This window comes from Bufo bufo, chromosome 3 (assembly GCF_905171765.1).
Source record: "Bufo bufo chromosome 3, aBufBuf1.1, whole genome shotgun sequence".
Classification (NCBI taxonomy): Eukaryota; Metazoa; Chordata; class Amphibia; order Anura; family Bufonidae; genus Bufo; species Bufo bufo.
The window spans coordinates 212692003-212713129 of NC_053391.1; the positions used below are offsets into that span (position 1 = coordinate 212692003).

Sequence of the window (21127 nt, forward strand, 5' to 3'; positions counted from 1 at the left end):
TGGGGGGACCTGTTACAGATTGTTAAATAAACGATTGGCTTAGCTCACCAAATCCTCTAACATGGAGCACACTCCGCTCCCTACCACCAGAGCGTTAGAAAGCTTTCAACATCAAATACCATATGACTGGCTCCCATAAATAATGCATTTATTAACTAGACATAATGCGCACAATTCAACATACTTTAAATACTCCAAAGGTCTGTACAGAAATTCATAAATATAACTATACTCCCCACATATCAATTTATATACTGTACATTCACAATAAACACACAGAAATAATGCACAAAACTTAAAATACCGTATAAATATAAAATAGGTCTTGGTCCCACCACTTCTATATCATACGGAGCTCTCGCATGTATATATACTAAATGCAATTGAGGATATATATTGCAGCCATGTTGAAATAGTTATTTCAATTATCTATTCGTTCACTCAGTTTTAATGTATGAGACGAGTGAACGAATCGATAATTGAAATAACTATTTCAACGTAGCAGCAACATATATCCTCAATTGCATTTCGTATATATACATGCGAGAGCTCCGTATGATATAGAAGTGGTGGGACCAAGACCTATTTTATGTTTTATATTTTAAGTTTTGTGCACTATTTCTGTGTTATTGCATTTATTGTGAATGTATATTAATTAATAAGTGGGGAGTATAGTTATATTTATGAATTTATGTACAGACCTTTGGAGTATTTAAAGTATGTTGAGTATGTTGTGAGCATTATGTCTAGTTCATAAATGCAGGATTTACGGGAGCCAGTCATATGGTATTTGATGTTGAAAGCTGTTACAGATTGTGCATTGAGGCTCATGATTGTGATGTTACATCCCTTAAAGTAAATCTTCTTTGTTAACCATATTCACAATTTATTAAGCATCTTTACTAGATCACAATTTCTGAGGATTTGGGGTAATTATATTTGGGAAGCCTGGCATTATTTATGATTTGTTCACACTGATGTTTTCACCAGACCATTAACATATTTGGTATTTTCAAAGGCAAGCATAGCATAGTCTGCAGCTATATTCTTGCCATGAAAACTATCAGAAACCTGATGGACCCCATTATAAATAAAATGGATTTGTCAGTTTTTTTGGGGGGGATCTATTACAAAATGGATCTAGATTGTTGTTTCTCAAGCCAGTAAAAGGGGTTATCTCACTTCAGCAAATAGCATTTATTATGTAGAGAAATGTAATACAAGCCACTTACAAATGTATTGTTATTATCCATATTTGTTGCTTTGCTGGCTAGATTCAATTTTCCATCACAACATACATTGCTTGTTTCCATGGTCCCAGCTACCATGCAATCCATCAGTGGTGGTCGTGCTCGCGCACTAGCCTATGTGCTCTACCAAGATCCCGGCCACCAAATAGGCCGGCTCTTTTACCTATAGTGTGTAAGCACTAGTGATTGACGAACATCGGCCGGAACAGTTCGCGAACGCGCGTTCCCGATCGGCCCGAACATCGGCCCGATGTTCATGAATCGCGCGTTTGCAGCGGGCCCCATTGACTTTAATGGCAGGTGGACCTGAAAAACCTTCATATTTGCAGCCACCAAATACTTACTAGATGTGCACAAATAGTCAGGATTGGTACCCACACCTGTTTCGCTGTGGGTGGAAATTCCTCTGCCAGCGCCCGCAACAGCAGAATGCAGCATCTCTCGCAGGAAGACCTGGAAATGCTGCTTTCTGCCAGCCCTCTGTGATGCTTGTAGCATGTTCGCCATTTTGTGTTTGTACCAGGGGTCTAAGTACGTTGCCACTAGTGATGAGCGGCAGGGGCAATATTCGAATTTGCAATATTTCACGAATATTTGTGCAAATATTCATCATAAATTCGCTAATTCGAGAATGCGCAATTATTTTCTTGATTACGAAAATCTGCAATGTAATTTGTACACAATGCGCATGCGCATTGTGCAATACAGACGTGGACTAGTTTTGCTAACTGCCAGAAGTTTACTGAGACTGGAGAAGATGGTTGGCAGTAACTTTCGCGAATGTGAAGATGAACTCCTGATCACTGTAAGTAATTTTACATTACAGCACTGATTTTGATTACATTTTGAATGCATGACAGAACAATAGTGAGGGGTTGTGTCTGCCAAGGCAGGAATTTTCCTCCAAGCATCTGCGGCGGGGCTGGTTTCCAGTGAGGTGAGGTCAAATACTGGACTGGAGTTTGAGTGCCGGTCTGGGTTTTGGCAGCACCTGACTGTCCTTAAATAGGCAGCTGGGGTGAACAGAGATGTCTCTGTTTTTGGGATCTGAGGCTTTGTACCATGCTGGAGGGCTGAGAGCTGAATGCTGGGGAAACAGGCCCCCTAAAGCCTGCTGTGGATTACTGGAGGCAGAACTGCCAGCAAGGTGACTTGTGTTATAGGAACTTTCCATTGTGTGTGAATTAACACCAAGACTGCAAAGTTATGTGCTGTTTTGTGCAATTGCCTCAAGTATGAATAAACACTGACGTTTTGAGTTAAGAACTTGTGTTTTGCCTCTGACTTGCGCCCGCTTACCCTATCTACCAGAGTGAAACCCCACAGCAGATAGAGTGTTTCAATATATTTGTGATTGCGAATATTGCGCATATTTTTGCGCAATACATACAACTTCACATTTTATCAGAAATATCTCTCACATGCACATTGCACATCTATTTTCCTACCACACACTATATACTACACACACATATACACACACACTATATACCACACATACACACACAGTCTATTGATTAGAATTTGTGTCCTGTTGGTCAGAAGGGTGTACCACGGGGAGGCGAACCAGCTGTACACCCCACACCGTACCATCACTTTACTAGACAGGCACATCCCTGCTAAGCTGGCCAATATCCGATTGCTCAGAACCCACACACATGCAATTGCAATACAATCTGATCTTATAACGGAAACATTAAATCTAATATTTCCCTTTCAAAGACTTAAATACTTTTTACTGTATTGTTGAGGACATTATTTTTAATACTGGTAATTAAAAATTTTTTGATTATATGCTTGCATCTTATCCTGCAGCGCATGTTGGAGCGGGGATATGATCGGACCAGGGTCCAAGAAGAGAAGCAGGCCATTGTGCGGGGGATACGGAAGGAGTTTTTGAGGGAGTACAAGGGGAAGCACAGTGAGATGGCCGTCATTAAGTATTGGTCCGATCTTAAAAGAAGGCACATTGCGTAGATCACTGATATACATGACAGAATATGCCCAGGTACAATGCTTACATTACTTTTGTATCTCTAGCCAACACTCTGTAATTTATATATAGAGTTAGGAAAATAAGTATTTCATGCCTTTACAAATGATTACTTAGTACCTAGTGTGACACGTAGCAAATCAGCCGTTTACATCATACATCTCTACCTCGCCATGAGTATATATATATATTTATACACATGGCGAGGTAGAGATGTATGATGTAACCGGCTGATTTCATACGTTTCACACCAAGAACTAAGTAATCTATATATATACTGTGTGTATATATATATATATATATATAAATCCAGGAAATCCATGGCACTTCCTTCAGTAAAAACATAAGTGTTTATTCACCAGAAATACCATTCTGGTGAATAAACACTTATGTTTTTACTGAAGGAAGTGCCGTGGATTTCCTCGATTTATATTGCTTTTTGAAGCCTGGATTGCTTCATCAGCTGCTGGCACCCGCCATCACAGATTAGTGTTGTGCCGTTCACAGTTGCTGAACACTTGCTATATATATATATATATATATAAAGTGCAGACCAAAAGTTTGGACACACCTTCTCATTCAAATTTTTTTCTTTATTTTCATGACTATGAAGGCATCAAAACTATGAATTAACACATGTGGAATTATATACATAACAAACAAGTGTGAAACAACTGAAAATATGTCATATTCTAGGTTCTTCAAAGTAGCCACCTTTTGCTTGGATTACTGCTTTGCACACTCTTGGCATTCTCTTGATGAGCTTCAAGAGGTAGTCCCCTGAAATGGTCTTCCAACAGTCTTGAAGGATTTCCCAGAGATGCTTAGCACTTGTTGGCCCTTTTGCCTTCACTCTGCGGTCCAGCTCACCCCAAACCATCTCGATTGAGTTCAGGTCCAGTGACTGTGGAGGCCAGGTCATCTGGCGCAGCACCCCATCACTCTCGGTCATGGTCAAATAGCCCTTACTTTCAAAGTTTTCCCAATTTTTTGGCTGACTGACTGACCTTCATTTCTTAAAGTAATGATGGCCACTCGTTTTTCTTTACTTAGCTGCTTTTTTCTTGCCATAATACAAATTCTAACAGTCTATTCAGTAGGACTATCAGCTGTGTATCCACCTGACTTCTCCTCAACGCAACTGATGGTCCCAACCCCATTTATAAGGCAAGAAATCCCACTTATTAAACCTGACAGGGCACACATGTGAAGTGAAAACCATTTCAGGGGACTACCTCTTGAAGCTCATCAAGAGAATGCCAAGAGTGTGCAAAGCAGTAATCAAAGCAAAAGGTGGCTACTTTGGAGAACCTAGAATATGACATATTTTCAGTTGTTTCACACTTGTTGGTTATGTATATAATTCCACATGTGTTAATTCATAGTTTTAATGCCTTCAGTGTGAATCTACAATTTTCATAGTCATGAAAATAAAGAAAACTCTTTGAATGAGAAGGTGTGTCCAAACTTTTGGTCTGTACTGTGTATGTATATATATATATATATATATATATATATATACATAGTGTATATACTGGTGAAACTTGAAAAATTAGAATATCGTGCAAAGTTCATTTATTTCATTAATGCAACTTAAAAGGTAAAACTAATATATGAGATAGACTCATTACATGCAAAGTGAGATATTGCAAGCCTTTATTTGTTATAATTAGGATGACTATGGCTTACAGCTTATGAAAACCCCAAAGTCACAATCTCAGGTACCCTTTGCTCAGGGGGTATGGATTAATTAGCTGACTAGAGTCTGACACTTTGAGCCTAGAATATTAAACCTTTTCACTCAGCGAGGTACAGATATATGATGTAACCGGATGATTTTGTACGTTTCTCGCACACATAAATATATATATACTTGTGTGTGTATATACATAAACTGCAATCATCATTCTGTATTCCAGTAAAAGGCCCCGTCCATAATTACATTAGATACATCCGCCACTTAATTTGCATTTGTTAAGACTTCTGAGTTGTTTGTCCAAATTCTGAACATTGTGTAATTACAGGTGTTCCCGTTCCCTCCGTCCGCCGTAGGTCATCGACGGACGAGATCGAGGTGGTGGAGGTGTCCGCCGAGGAGAAGGAGGAGGAAGAGCAGGCCAGACCCTCCCAGCCGCAGCAGGATGCACCACCCCCACCTGATGTGGGCGAAGAGGCGGCGGTGGAGGAGGACAGATTCCTCCCCCCTCCTCCAGATGAGCAGGATGTCACCAGCCCCCACCAGGAGGGTAAATATGTTCACACAGCAATATAATTCTGTATCCATGCCTCTTAATCTTAATTGCATGTAATTTTCATTTTTTTTTTTTTTTTTATCCTAACAGTATTCATTAAATAAATAAAAAAATGAGGCAGATGCAGTGGGATAAAGGAGATCCGGGAGCAGGTGCGAAAGTTGGAGGAGCTGCACCCAAACGGATGAATGAGATGTTGGACCTGCACGACCTTCTTAAAAAGTTGCCTTAGAGCCATTTTTGTTAATAAATAGTTTTTTTCAGTTCTAATGTATGCTTCTGTTTTTTAATATTGGTTTTGGTGTAATTTTAACCAATAAGGTTGCAGTAAGGCTCCTTTAGTCCAAGGTCAAACTCATCAGGACAGACAGCAGCAGTAGGTAAATGGTAACGGTGTAGTAAAAGGCCTACACATAGCTCGGTCAAAATCATCAGGATCAGAACAGACAGCCACAGCAGTTTAAGGACAGACAGTAGCAGGTAAATGGCTCTCTCTACACTGGCAAAACACAGAATGTAAAATGGCTGCCAGATCGGGTTCCTTTATAGGGTAGGGATGTGTCCATATGCTGAAACGTCTCAATTGGCTGTCCTGTCCCACCTGATGGATGTGTCATGGGTCAAAGTTCGGCGAAATGCAAAACAACATGGCGCTGGTGGACATCGCCATATGTTCACATGTTTGGCGAATCGCAAATGCGCAAAGTTCGCCACGAATCGACCACCGGGCGAACCGCAAGGCCATCTCTAGCAAGCACAACCACCACAGATGGATTACAGGGTGGTCATAACCATGGAAACGAGCAGTGTATATTGTGATGGAAAAGTTAATCTAGCCAGCAAAGCAGGCAATATGGACAATAACAATACATTAGTAAGTGCCTTGTATTAACTTTCTCTACATATAAAATACTATTTGCTGAAGTGATACACCAAGACAATGATTATACACGGTTCTGAACATTAAAACCACTTCCCTGCATGCATTCATAGAAGTAAATGATAAAATGCCAGGTTTCTCTATCTCACTACAGGCCACATATTATTCACACTGTCTGTCTTTAAAAATGGTATGAAATTGGATACAATTTTAAAAAAAAATTCCGGATTTTCATATGTAAAAGCTTTCCTTTAACAAATATAAGACAATCTGACCTGAAATTGTTAAAGAGCTTTAGGCTCAATACTGGATAATATCTATATTAGTAAGCATTATTATTATACTTATTATATATGATAATTCAGACAACAATGTGAATAAAGAGAAAAGTATGATTTATCATAAAAAATCCATTTAGTTGTTTAGTTTCTCCAAGTAATTACACTTAAACATTTCTTACCGTGGTGGCGTACTGAATATCCTTCCAGATAGAAGACTCTCTTGACAAATCTGAGGCATCAAACAAGTTTTCCAAAATTACCTCTCCTATCATGTCATGCCTTGAAAATCTATCAAAGTCAAACACACTGAGGTGAAGTTTTCGACTTGGTAACTCGTCATATGGGACCGGGAAATGAAAAGATTCATCAAATGTTGGGTTTAGAGTCTTTCTGTGTACCCGAGTTTGAAATTTCCTCTTCCGGTCAGGTAGAAGGTATATCTTCACATAAGGATCAGAACTTCCACAAAAGTCCTTGGCAGGAAGATCAAATGCTTTAAGAATTTTGACTATAAGGGTTTCAATTTCATAGTCATACTTTAGGGTAAAGTTGATCTTTCCACATGTCTTAGCATCATCCTTCTTGGTATCTTCAGAATCCACTGATTTCTGTTTGTACAGCTCGGGCTTTATCCTTCCAATGCTAGTTGGTTGCTCAGTCACTTCCAAAGTATCGGTTCCAAAGTCCACACTAGACACATGCATCTGACGAGGCAAATGCCTTTTGAAAGAAATATGCCTGCAAAATACATATATATATATATATATAAATTACGATAATGATTTAGACCTTCATATTTGTAAATTGCTTAATATGATGAATATTCAGAAAGATCCCAAAATAAGATGAGACCTCATGGACTATACAGAGCTTAGTCAATCATAGACTACTGTGATAGACAAATAACCTACAGTACATCCCATGCTGATCTTTGCTCAGAAGAGACATCTCACCAGTATCTGTGATTGTCAAGATCAGGGCCTTGTTATCACTGTTAAGAAATCTTTGACATCAATATTGGAGCACTGTGGCTTTCATTAGTCATCTGGACTAGCATAAGTATGGGGTTAGTGTGACTAACTTTTTTGTTGGAGTTGTATGGGAGATTTTTTTTCCATAAATTAAAGGGTGTGTTCAGAATATTTAAGGATGGGGCTTATGCATAAAAACATATCAATGCTAAGGATCCATTCACACGTCCGCAAATGGGTCTGCATCCGTTCCGTAATATCGGGAACGGGTGCGGACCTATTCATTCTCAATGAGGCAGAAGGGGATGCAGAGAGCACACTATGTGATCTCTGCATCCGCATTTTAGGAGCGCGGACCCGAACTTCCGGGACGCGGCTACACAAAAAAACAGAACATGTCCTATTCTTGTCCGCAATTGCGGACAAGAATAGGCAGTTCTATAGGCGTTCCGGCCGGGTGTATTGTGGATCCGCAATACACCACGGACGTGTGTATGGACCCTAAAGAGGGGTACTTTACACGGCTAATATAAAATGGGAATAATATAATACAATGCATAGAATTAGACGTAAAATAATAAAAGGAAGCCATATTGAGGACACAATAAAATGCATACATTGGCTGACAAATTCTATGCTGAGCAGCTTGTATTCTGTCATAATATTGGCAGCCACTGACTGCTTGATAATAAACTTTGCTAAATGACAGCTGCAAAATGGCCAAGGTAGAAATTAATTTTATGCATTGATTTTTTTTCCTGATGAAAACAGCCCTATTCAGGTTTAGTCCAAGCCTAAATAGGCATATTGCTGGTGCTGTATTACACAATAACAGTAATGTAAACAGTAATAACATACACGTCCTTATGGGTTTCCGTGAATACAGAAATTATGTATTAATTGGTGTCCAACTACTTTACATACATGTCATGGTGATGTTAAGCTCATGGCTTTTTTCCAAAAATATATTGAAACCTTTTCATAGTCTAGAACAGGGGTCTCCAAACCCCGGCCCGCGGGCCAGAACCGGCCCGCTTGTGCGTTCGATCCGGCCCGCCCGCAGCTGGCAGGTTGCAGGAACGAAAGCCGCACAACCGCCCATGCTGTCACGCTGTGCTTTTTGATTGGCTGCTGGGACCGCCGATGTCCCGGCAACCAGTGACGTCACAGGTGCGGCACCTCCCCTCTTCCCGCCCGCTGTTTGAAATAACAAATCCACGTGTGTAGCAGCGGGCGGGAGTCGGGACTCAGGAGTCCAAGAAGAAAAAAAAAAGAAGAGGAGCAGAAGCCGGCTACAGCGGAGGCAAGTGTTGCACAACGCTGATGGGGACACAATGGGGAACGCTGAATGTCATTGCTGTGCTGCGCTGATGGGGACACAAGCTGCTGAGGACACATACTGATGGGGATATTGCTGTGCTGCTGGGGACACTGCTGATGGGGACTTTGCTGTGCTGATGGGGACATTGCTGTTCTGATGGGGACACCGTTGATGAGGACACGGGTGTCCCCATCAATGGTGTCCCCATCAGCACAGCAATGTCCCCATCAGAGGTGTCCCCATCAGCGATGATGGGCACACTGCTGATGGGGACAATTCTGTTCTGATGGGGACATTGCTGGGGACACCGCTGTTTGGCACACTGCTGATGGGGACATGGGTGTCCACATCAATGGTGTCCCCATCAGGATAGCAATGTCCCCATCAGCGGTAACCCCATAATCGATGTCCCCATCAGCACAGCAATGTCCCCATCAGAGGTGTCCCCATCAGCGGTGATGGGGACACATGCTGCTGGGGACACCGCTGACAGGGACATTGCTGTGCTGATGGGGATGTTGCGGTGGACACTGCTGATGGGGACATTGCTGTTCTGATGGGACATTGCTGGGGACACCGCTGATGGGGACATGGGTATCCCCATCAGCGGTGACCCATCATCGGTTTCCACATCAGCACAGCGGCGTCCCCATCAGCAATGATGGGGACGCTGCTAATGTGGAAACTGCTGATGTGAACATTGCTGTGCTGATGGGGACATTGCTGAGGACACCGCTGATTGGCACACTGCTGATGGGGACAAAGGTGTCCCCATCAATGGTGTCCCCATCAGTACAGCAATGTCCCCATCAGCGTCCCCATTCTGATGGGGACATTGCTGTTCTGATGGGGACACCACTGATAGGGACACGGGTGTCCCCATCAACCGCGTCCCCAAAGGCAGTGTCCCCATCAGTGGTGTCCCCATCAGCTGCTAATGGGGACTCCGCTGATGGGGACATTGCTGTTCTGATGGGGACATCATTAATGGGGACATTGCTGTGCTGATGCTGACATTGCTGTTCTGATGGGGACATTGCTGTGCTGATGGGGACACCGCTGATGGGGACATTGCTGTGCTGATGGGGACATTGCTGTGCTGATGGGGACATTGCTGTGCTGATGGGGACATTGTTGTGCTGATGCTGACATTGCTGTGCTGATGGGGACATTGTTGTGCTGATGCTGACATTGCTGTGCTGATGCTGACATTGCTGTGCTGATGCTGACATTGCTGTGCTGATGGGGACATTGCTGTGCTGATGGGGACATTGCTGTGCTGATGGGGACATTGCTGTGCTGATGGGGACATTGCTGTGCTGATGGGGACATTGCTGTGCTGATGGGGACATTTTTGTGCTGATGGGGACACCGCTGATAGGGACACGGGTGTCTTTGCGTTGTTTTGCTAAAGTTTTTTCTCTTTTGTTCTCAGTCATATCATGCTGATTACAAAAACGATCCATGTAAAATATATACATTTAATTTAATACATAACTGATTTTTTTTTCCGGCCCCCGAATACTTGTAAAATCTTCAATGTGGCCCACCTGTTGAAAAGTTTGGAGACCCCTGGTCTAGAATGTATGGCATGAGCAACTGGGGCATTGATAGAAAATTGCTAGGATATGCCCAGGGGCGTAGCTATAGGGGAAGCTGTTGCTTTGGACCCCACCCAGGAGGAGGACTAGAAGATTTTATTGTCAGTGCCCTCTCAACAGTATTATACAAGGACATTATATACAAAGACACTGTAGGAAATGGACAGAGCAGCTGCCGGCCTCATCTGAGAGAGCGATCTTAAGTAGCCACAGGAGTGGGGGTCACATTTCTGACCCAATGCAGTTTTCTGACCCTATAAAACTTGCACATATGAACTGAAAACACACACGTTATGAGATATACCTGTACATTTGGGCTTTTGGACTTAAAGGGTTTCTATCACTTCGTATGACATAATTAGCTCTCAGACACTAGCGATCCGCTAGTGTCTGCTCTGGCCAACCATCCTAATATAAGAGCTTTTGGGGCAGCCGTTTTGCTAAAAAAATAACTTTTATAAATATGCTAATGAGCCTCTAGGTGCTATGTGGGCGTCATTAGCACCTAGAGGCTCCGTCTACCTTCATACACAGCCACCGCCCAGCGCGTCCCACCAGCCCGCCCATCTCCTGCTGAATGCGATCCTCCGTGTGACGCAACGGACGAATTCTCGCGCATGCGCCGTGCGCGGCTGTATTCGGCGCATGCGCAGTGAATGTCTGACCGCTTCCCTGCTCAGACATCTCCACTGCGCCTGTTCCTTGGAGCACTATGACGTCATCGGCGCAGGCGCAGTGGAGATGTCTGAGCAGAGAAGCACCATTTTCTGTCTAAAATTTTTAGGCCATGCCATCTTCGAGAGAACCACAGCCACATAAAAAAAGTGTTGTTTTTTTTGTATTTTTTTTGCAATTTTTCAAAGTTGCAACTTTTTAATGCCAGAAACTGCTAAAAGCTTTTGATAATTGTCTCCGATGTTTAAAGTTTTATTTGCCAAGTATCAGAAAAGCTTCTCAGTTTAGGTATGGTGCTAAACTATAAAGAGTTTAAAGGCTATTTAATTTTTTTTATTAATTGCATTTTACTCATTTTGAGCTAAAAATCTATTTTTAAAATTGGTCTTTATTACAGATATGGGACCCTTTTTTTCTGTACAGAGTTGAGATGCTCTAATAGAGGGATCTGAATTTTCTCTCTGCTCCGTCAGCCAGCTAATCTGATGGGCTCCTTATCTCTGATCTCTGACATTATAAACACTCATTATAGCTCAGTTCTTACTGATAAGAATGTGGCTTAAATAAGTGTTTATGACCTCTTAGGCTACTTTTATACTCGCGTTTTTGGGTGGATCCGCCATGGATCTGCAAAAACGGATCCGTTACAATAATACAACCGCATGCATCCATTATTAATGGATCCATTTGTATTATTTGTAACATAGCCAAGACGGATCCATCATGAATTCCATTGAAAATCAATGGGAGACAGATCCGCTTTCTATTGTGCCAGATTGTGTCAGAGAAAACGGATCTGTCCCTATTGACTTACATTGTGTGCCAGGACGGATCCGTTTGGCTCAGTTTTGTCAAGCGGATAGCAAAAATCGCTTCAGGCAGAGTTTTGGTGTCCGCCTCCAGAGCGGAATGGAGACGGAACGGAGGCAAACTGATGGATTCTGAGCGGACCTTTTTCCATTCAGAATGGATTAGGGCAAAACTGATCCGTTTTGGACCGCTTGTGAGAGCCCATGACAGATCTCACAAACGGAAAGCCAAAACGTGAGTGTGAAAGTAGCCTTAGTAATTTAGAGGTAAGGGTTATTAGATGACCATCAAAAAGTGAAAGTGAAAAGTACGATTCACACAGCTAGAAAAACTGTTAACCCTTTGTGACAGAACAGCTCATTATATTTAATAAAGACCAATTGAAAAAATATGAACAAAATGCAATCATAAAAAAAGATTTTGCCTCCGAAGGCGTACATAGGCTTTAACTCACAAAATAGACATTGTCTATAGATAAAACCCAGATCCAAATACAGCCAGGCAATTTGTGTCCATGTACAGTGTATTATTGTATGAATGACTAATGATTTATGTTACACATTCACTCTTTGATATTAATATTAGACACCTGATTTGGCATAATTGGACTCCTAGTTATCACCCATCTCCCTTCCGGTGCTTACATCACAGACGTGAGGAATTCTGGGTAGGCAGGTATGGATATAGTAGCAATGCACCCGGAATCTCTCTCTCTCTTTGTGCCCTTTGCCTTCATGTAAACTTCCTTTGAGGTCCTAGATGGTGCAGACAGGGCCACTTTGCAATGTAATGCTGTCATTGAAAATAACATTATTCATATATCTACCGTGGTAGTGTAAAAAAACAAAAGCAGGTGGCACTGCCGTGTGTCATATATTAATGCACTGGGTCCTCTAACCCCTGTCCCTTTTCCCAAAACGTGTACGTGGTGCTCAGCCCAGAATAAGTGCCAATAACAATAAGACGTGGAGAGTAGAGAAAGGGCGGCACTCACCAATGCTGGTTAAAAAAAGTCCTTTATTCATCCGGTTAAAACATCAGGGCAGAAGCATATGGTTGCAGTGTTCACAGCAAGGATAAGCGGCGGCGGTCATTTTGCGCTAGATTGCGATTCGTTTGGCCACACGAAGCGCAATCTAGCGCAAAACGGCGGTCGCCGCTTATCCTTGCTGTGAACACTGCAACCATATGCTTCTGCCCTGATGTTTTAACCGGATGAATAAAGGGCATTTTTTTAACCAGCATTGGTGAGTGCCGCCCTTTCTCTACTCTCCACGTTTTAACATTATTCATATACTTTATCTTTATTGTCAGACTATTAGCCAGATACACGGGGTATATGTAGATATATGACCATCATTTTTCAAGTATATGTAGCTAATTGTATTGGGAACAGATTGTAACTAAGTAAAGGCCTATTTTAAATCGATGCAAGTATACAATTATATTCCTGGTAATACTGAGAATAGATGTATTGTAGCTGAGATATAGATACAGATTCTTCCACGAGCTAGGAGGTTAAAGCAGAATATTGATAAGGTAAAGGACGGCTCACCCCTGGCTCAAGCTGGCAAGGTGCTCCAACCTGATGTCGTACCCCGATCACCAGAAGTAAAGCAATAATAGTAATAAAAAGGATGGGCACTCTTATACCTGGACCACAGAGTTTATTGGTGACAATGCATAAAGGTCGCCAAGCACATATAAAATGAAGTAATATATCCTGAACAGATTGAAACCCTAATAAAATACAAGTAATAGAATATAAATATATAAAATGTAATATTAGTCCACTGGTATATATGCGGGAATTGGAGTCTGGTATGCCGGCCAGGGAATCATATATAGATGACCCAGGTTAAGCCAGATTGCATGCAGGGTATGTCAGACTATTAGCCAGATACACGGGGTATGTGTAGATATATGACCATCATTTTTCAAGTATATGTAGCTAATTGTATTGGGAACAGATTGTAACTAAGTAAAGGACTATTTTAAATCAATGCAAGTATACAATTATATTCCTGGTAATACTGAGAATAGATGCCAATATAGCTGAGATATAGATACAGATTCTTCCACGAGCTAGGAGGTTAAAGCAGAATATTGTCTGTTAGTTATTGGTGATTAATAGAGATGAGCGAATCGAAGTTGACGAAGTGGAATTCGGTCCGAATTTCATGAAAAATTCGATTTGCACCGAATCCGAATTTCCTCACGCTTAGTGGTAACTAATCCAATTTTTTCCTAAAATGGCTGCTGCACGTGTTAGGACATTGAGCAAGGAACTCTGAGAACGAGGGATCCCAATGGCATGCATGCAGCCAATCAGCAGCCAGCTAGCCCTGTGATGTCACAGCTCTATAAAATAGCCTCAGCCATCTTGGATTCAGCCATTTTCCAGTGTACTTAGTGCAGGGAGAGATGTCAGCAGGCGCTAGGGACAGTGGTACAAAAGACTTTAAAACTTTTATTTTGCTGTATAGAAGTTCAGGGAAAGGCTAGGGAGGAAATATTCCACAGTATTAAAGCAGAACAGGGTTCAGTAGGGGAGTTTACAGTCTGGGTAATAGGAACAATGCTATTACACCTTGCTGCACTGACTGGGGATCCAAATTGCCATTATACAGCTCTGTAATTCCAGCAAGCTGTTCTTGTTATTGTGGTGCAAGTGCTGTTTGATACACCCATTAACATATTACAGCCATTAACACTTATTACAAGGAAATATTTCTACGTCTTCTTTGTCCTTGTGCGGTACAGATATATGTTCTAAAGCAATTTTTGTCTTGTATTAGTGGTAAAAAAGGGCCATTGTGTGGTGAAGTAAGAAAATTACAGCCCTTTTTGGCATGTAATAGTGGCAAAAACATATATATATATATATATATATATATATATATATATATATATATTATTTGCCATTCAGAGGTACAGTATATGTTCTAAAGCCTTTTTTGGTGTGTATAAGTGGAAAAAAGTTAGGGTCTATATGCCGTTCAGCGGTGTAGTTATATGTTCTACAGCCCTTTTTGGGTTGTATTAGTGGTAAAAAATAAATATATTATTTGCCGTTCAGCGGTGCAGTTATATGTTCTAAAGCCTTTGTGGCGTGTATAAGTGGAAAAAAGTAAGGGCCTATTTGCCATTCAGCGGTGCAGTTATATGTTCTAAAGCTTTCTTTGGCATGTATTAGTGGATAAAAAAAGGGCTTATTTGCCGTTGTGTGGGGAAGTGAGAAAATTATTGCCTTTCTTGGGGTGTTTTCATTTCCTTTTTATTTATTTGATCTAACAGTATATCAGACAGAGAAGTGCCAGGCCCTGCACATGGTAGTGGCAGAGGCATAAATGTTTCTGGTGCAGGCACAGGTCGCAGCAGAGTAAGGGGGTGTGGCAGCAGGAGTCGCAGCGAGAGGCCTGAGCTCCCGGTGTCATCTAGCGGTCGTGTCTTGACCAGCAACCCAGCGGTTCTTGAATGATTGACTCGGTTATCCATTTCGTTCAAAGTGAACATCAGACACCCCAAGCCAAGAGTCGGTGGGTTCGCTAGACACAACCCTTAGTTGGTATGGCCTGGGAGAAGGCTCTGTGCCCTCACCTGTCCTCAACCTGCCTTTGTCATTATCTGCTCCCTCAGCCAGACAAGTATTATATGCTGTGGGCTCAGGTCCACTATTCAGCGTGGACGAGCTACTAGAGGATAGTCAGCAGCTACTGGCCAGACAAGTGCTCAGGCCGTTTGAGGAGTCCATGTTACTTGTCAGTCGCCAGAACTATGGGATGAACAACGTAATTCCACTGGTTCATGTCCTGGAAGAGATGCTTGTAAATCGAACTGGTCAGGGGACTGGAGACGTGGCGCCTAGATCTCATGGCCACATGAGCCCTGTGGATGCTGAACTGGAGGAGGAGTAGGACATTAGAGCACAAGCAATGTGTAGCGAAATGGGTGGTTTTTATACACAGGTGACAGGAGAGGAGGAGAAAGATCAGGCAGAGGAGCTGCAGGCCGTTGAGGAAGAGGAGGCAGAGTACCCAGACACACCATGACAGTATGCAGTGGAGATGGAGGCAGAGAGTCCCTCCGAGTCACTTGCACAAATGGCCCGATGCATGCTCACTTGCTTGTGTAGTGACAGCCAAATTTTCAGCATTCGGCAGAGAGATGACTCCACCTTGTTGGACCCTCGCTACCGGTTCAAAATGGGGGCATTTTTTGCACCCACTGAGAGAGGGGACAAACTGAAATACTATAGGGACATCCTATGTAGTCAGTTGGTAGCTGTCTAACTGCACCATCTGACCAGGGGGCCCCTCTGTGCTCACGTTCCTTTGCCATGGCTGCTGTGGCAGGGTGGTGGGGTAGGAGCAGTTCCATCTCCATCAGCAGTAACTTGAGTCTAGAGTTGCTGATGAGCAGCTTTTTTCACCTGCCTAGTGAAGAAACTACTCACCAGCAGCAGCATCTAGACCTTAAGCAGGAACTGAACCAGCAGGTGGTGGCATACTTGGACAGCACCCTGCAAACCCACATTGAAGACCCGCTGGATTACTGAGCAGCCAAACTGGATTTGTGGCCCCAACTGGCAGAGTTTGCCCTGGAAAAGCTGTCCTGCCCAACCTGTAGTGTGGCATCAGAGCGGGAGTTTAGTGCGGCCGGAGCCATAGTGTCATGCCCCACTCTGACGATGTGCGGAGGTCAGCCAGGATTGCAGCACGAGTTTAGTTTTTGTTTTGATGCCGTGCTGGATCCGCCTTGCATCAGGTGCATTGGGTGGAGTCATTAGTTTAAATGGTCTCCAGCTAAGTGCTCTGAGCGGATTATGCTGTTCATTTTGGTCTGGGAAGTTTGGAGGGAAGGTTGGCTGTCAGTTCCTGCTTTTAGAAGATAAGTGTCATTTCTTGTTTGGTTGTTTATGTCATCTATCCCATCCAGGTTCTGTGCGAGCAGGCTGCTCCTTTCTCCCCACTTCACCCTCTCAGGGAGTTCAGGGTTCTGTCAGTACAGGCTGGAGGACACAGCAAACCTACCTTCAAGGTCTGTCTGTGGGCTGAGCAGTGCAGGGAAAGAGGTCAGGGATAAACTAGGAGGTGACCCTTCCCCTGTCTCTCGTCCAGAGCCCAGTTGGTGTGTTAGCTGTTATACTGTGAACGTCCACCGTGACACATAGTTACCCCAAGGAAAACTCGCCTGTCTACCCAAAATGTGGAGAGACGGACCTTTGTCAAGATGAATCAGGCGTGGATCAGCCAGGATTTCCACCCACCAATGCCTGATGCATCAGACTAGATCATCCATGGTGCCACACCAACACTTTGACAAAATAGACCGGTTTCTTCTGACTACCTGCCTCAGCTACTAATCTGATGCTGCCACCCACCTGATTCCACACATCTGATGCCAAGTGCTCCTTCTTTCACCCACTATCTTCAGCTGGTACTGCTATTGCCACCCACCTCCCCACTCTGTCACCGGGTCAATCTGTGGTCTCCTGATGCTGCTGCCACCTCCACACTATGTCAACTTGCCACTCTGTGGTCTTCTAATGCTGCTGCCACCTCCACACTATGTCACCTTTCCACTCTGTGATCTCCTGATGCTGCTGCCGCCTCCACATTATGTCACCTTGCCACTCTGTGGTCTCCTGATACTGCTTCCACCTCCACACTATGTCACCTTGCCACTCTGTGGTCTCCTAAGGCTGCTGCTGCCACCTCCACACTGTCATTGTGCCACCCTCTGGCCTCCTCCTGATGCTGCTGCTGCCAACTCCACACTGTCATTGTGCCACCCTGGGGCCTCCTCCTGATGCTTCTGCTGCTGCTACCTCCACACTCTGTCATTGTGCCACTCTGTGGCCTCATGATGGTGCTGCTGCCACCTCCACACTGTCATTGTGCCACTCTGTGGCCTCCTCCTGATGTTGCTGCTGCTGCCACCTCCACACTCTGATATTGTGCCACTCTGTGGCCTCTTGATGCTGCTGCCACCTCCACACTGTCAATGTGCCACTCTGTGGCCTCCTTCTGATGCTGCTGCCACCTCCGCACTCTGTCATTGGGCCACTCTGTGGTCTTATCATGCTGCTTCCACCTTACCACTATGTCATAGGGCCACTCTGTGGACTTTTCATGCTGTTCCCACCCTCCCCACTTCATGACTGGGCCACTATTTAGCTTTTTGGCCTGGCTGACATCATCATTTATTTGACCCTTCTTCTGATCTGTCAGAAGGAAGGAAAAATGAAACGCACAATGGATCCTGTCTATGTAACAGCTGTAAGGCTTGCATGACATGGTCCCTATTTTGCATCAGAATTGGCTTATGATTTGGTAGCCAAAAGCAGGAGTGGGTGAAAAACACAGAATACATGCAATATTCCATTCGCGTATCATCTCTGTTTTGGCTTTAAGCAATACTGATGGATTACTGACCAAATGCTGACCGAGTGAAGGTGGATGCTCCACAGACAGGATACGTTTTTTGGGGGTTATTGTTCTGACGGATCAGAGGAAGGGCAAAATAATCAGTGACATCAACATAAACTTACTGCTGACACCCTCTCCACTCAGTCGGGGGGGGGGGGGGGGCTATACTTGTATAGGCATTAAATAGAATACGTTCTGTAGACATCTATGTGGAATCAGCTGCCGATGGTGTAAAAGGAGTGCGCTATTTCTTGATGCTAACATTGACCTGTAAGGCTGAGCTTACACTTGAGTAATTTGGTCAGTTTTGGCCCTGTAACTGCCCAAATAAGTGAAGTGTGCAGTCTGCATGTCATACTCACTCACTCACAGTATTGTTTCACTACCACAGCAGACTCCCTATGCATGTTACTGCAAGGCACAGTGTTCTACACCACTATAAAGGCTCTCTGCAGCCAGGAAATAGCTGTTTTTAATGTGATTCACCACAAATAAATTCAAATCAAAACAAATTTTTGAGAAATTTACTTATCTCTACATATCATCCATGAGTCTGACTTATATTACATTGCCATAGGCATTTTGTGTGCCACTTTATGTTACCTGGCCTTTATGGAGATGGCCTTGCGGTTCACCCGGCAGTCGTTTCACGGCAAACTTTGCTTGTTTGTGATTCGCCGAACATGCGAACATATGGCGATATTTGCACACGCCATATTTTTTTGCATAGTGCCGAACTTTGACCCATGACACATTCATCAGGTGGGACAGAACAGCCAATTGAGACGTTTCAGCACATGGACACACCCCCAACCCTATAACAGACCCCGATCTGGCAGCCATTTTACATGATGTGTTTTGCAAGTGTAGGGAGTGGTTGCATTTTGGAGCAGGGACAGTTAGGGACACCAAATGCTAGCTAATAGGGCCACAAAGGTCCTTTTAAGTACTGGTATAGGTGTGCTATCGATAGGTTTGATATAGCGGGTGTGATATTCTTATAATATACTTTCTAACATAGAAATTATATTATAGTGTATTCGCATTGTGCAGCAGTTCTGTGAGGTTCTGCTGGGATAACGCAGCTAGATAGAGGGACAAACGCTATTGGAGTAACTAATTGCAACGCGTGTGATATACCTGTTGCCCCCCCAAAAAACTGCTTGAGGGATGCGATATACCTTCTTTCACAAAATCCTGATTAAGGGGTGCTATATATCTGTTTCCGCCAAATACTGATTGAGGGGTGCTATTTACCTGTTTCCGCCAAATACTCATTGAGGGGTGCTATATACCAGTTTCCGCCAAAATTCTGATTGAGGGGTGCTATATATCTTACTCTACAAAATACTGATTGAGGGGTGCTATTGCTATATACCTTCTTCCACCAAATACTGATTGAGGGCTGCGATACACCTGCTTCCACAAAATACTGATTGAGGGCTGCGATATACCTGTTTCCGCCAAATAATTATTATATATATAATCCTCTTGCCCAACGGCTGACCGCTGGCTTGTCAGAACTGCTAGCCCGCCAACTACTGCCATATAAATTGATGGACTCAGAGGCCTTTAGAAAATTTGTGGCCATTGGCACACCGCAATGGAAGGTCCCCGGAAGGAAATATTTCTCCCAGAAGGGCATCCCTGAACTATATGGCCAGGTTCAGCAGCAAGTTAATATATATCTTGTCGGTGCCAAGATAAATCTGACCATAGACACGTGGTCTAGCAAACACGGGCAGGGAAGGTACATAACTTTTACTGCCTACTGGGTGAACTTTCTGATGCCAACAAGCATGTAACCCGTGACACCCGTGTGGATTTGGTGTTACCCCCACGGATTGCATGCAGGCCTGCCTCTTCTTCTCCTCCTCCTACTCCATCCTCCGTCTCCTCCTCGGCTGACTCCTCCTTTTTCACTGCTACATCCTCTTCCGCTGCACCCCCCAAGCTCCCCAGAACCTATTTGACGTGCCAGGTGAGACGTTGGCATGCTTTGCTGCGGCTGTTGTGCCTGGAAGCCAAAAGCTGCACCAGTCCTGCACTGTTTTCAGCTCTGCGGTCACGGGCCGATCAGTGGCTAAATCCGCTCAATTTGACAGTTGGCAAAGTGGTGTGCGTCTACGATGCCAATCTGCTGAGCACGCTGAAACAGGGCAAAATGACACATATGCCATGCATGGCACATGTCCTGAACTTAGTCGTGCAGTGATTCATAGCCAAATACCACGGGGTTCAGGACGTCTTGCAGCAGGCCAGGAAAATTTCTGCCATTTTAGAAGATTTTACAGGGCCATGGCTCGCCTTGCTGACATTCAGCGGTGACACCACTTGCCCTTCAGTCTTCTGATTTGTGACTGCCCGACACTCTGGAACTCCACCTTGTATATGCTTGATAGGCTGCTCCAGCAGAAATATGCCGTTAACGACTACCTGTACAAACTCTTCGGCAGGACAGGTTCTGGGGAGCTTGGTTTCTTTTCACCGCTCCAGTGGTTGCTCATGCGCGATGCATGCAGACTTCTGCGGCAATTTGTTGAGGTCACCAAACTGGTCAGTCACAGCCAGGGTGCCATCAGTGACATCGTACCTTACATCTTCTGTCACGGAAGGTGTACAGCAAACTAGAAGACACAAAAGGAAGATCCAGCTGACTGGA

General features: G+C 43.7%; 1 protein-coding gene across 1 annotated transcript in view; it reads right to left on the bottom strand.

The window, feature by feature from the left end:
- The window catches only part of SYT6 (synaptotagmin 6), a 653770-nt gene that overhangs the window by 298614 nt on the left and 334029 nt on the right, over positions 1-21127 (bottom strand). The window contains exon 4 of the mRNA XM_040423920.1: positions 6836-7394. Within this exon, the coding sequence (XP_040279854.1) occupies positions 6836-7394 (559 nt within the window). The remainder of the gene's footprint in view (positions 1-6835; positions 7395-21127) is intronic.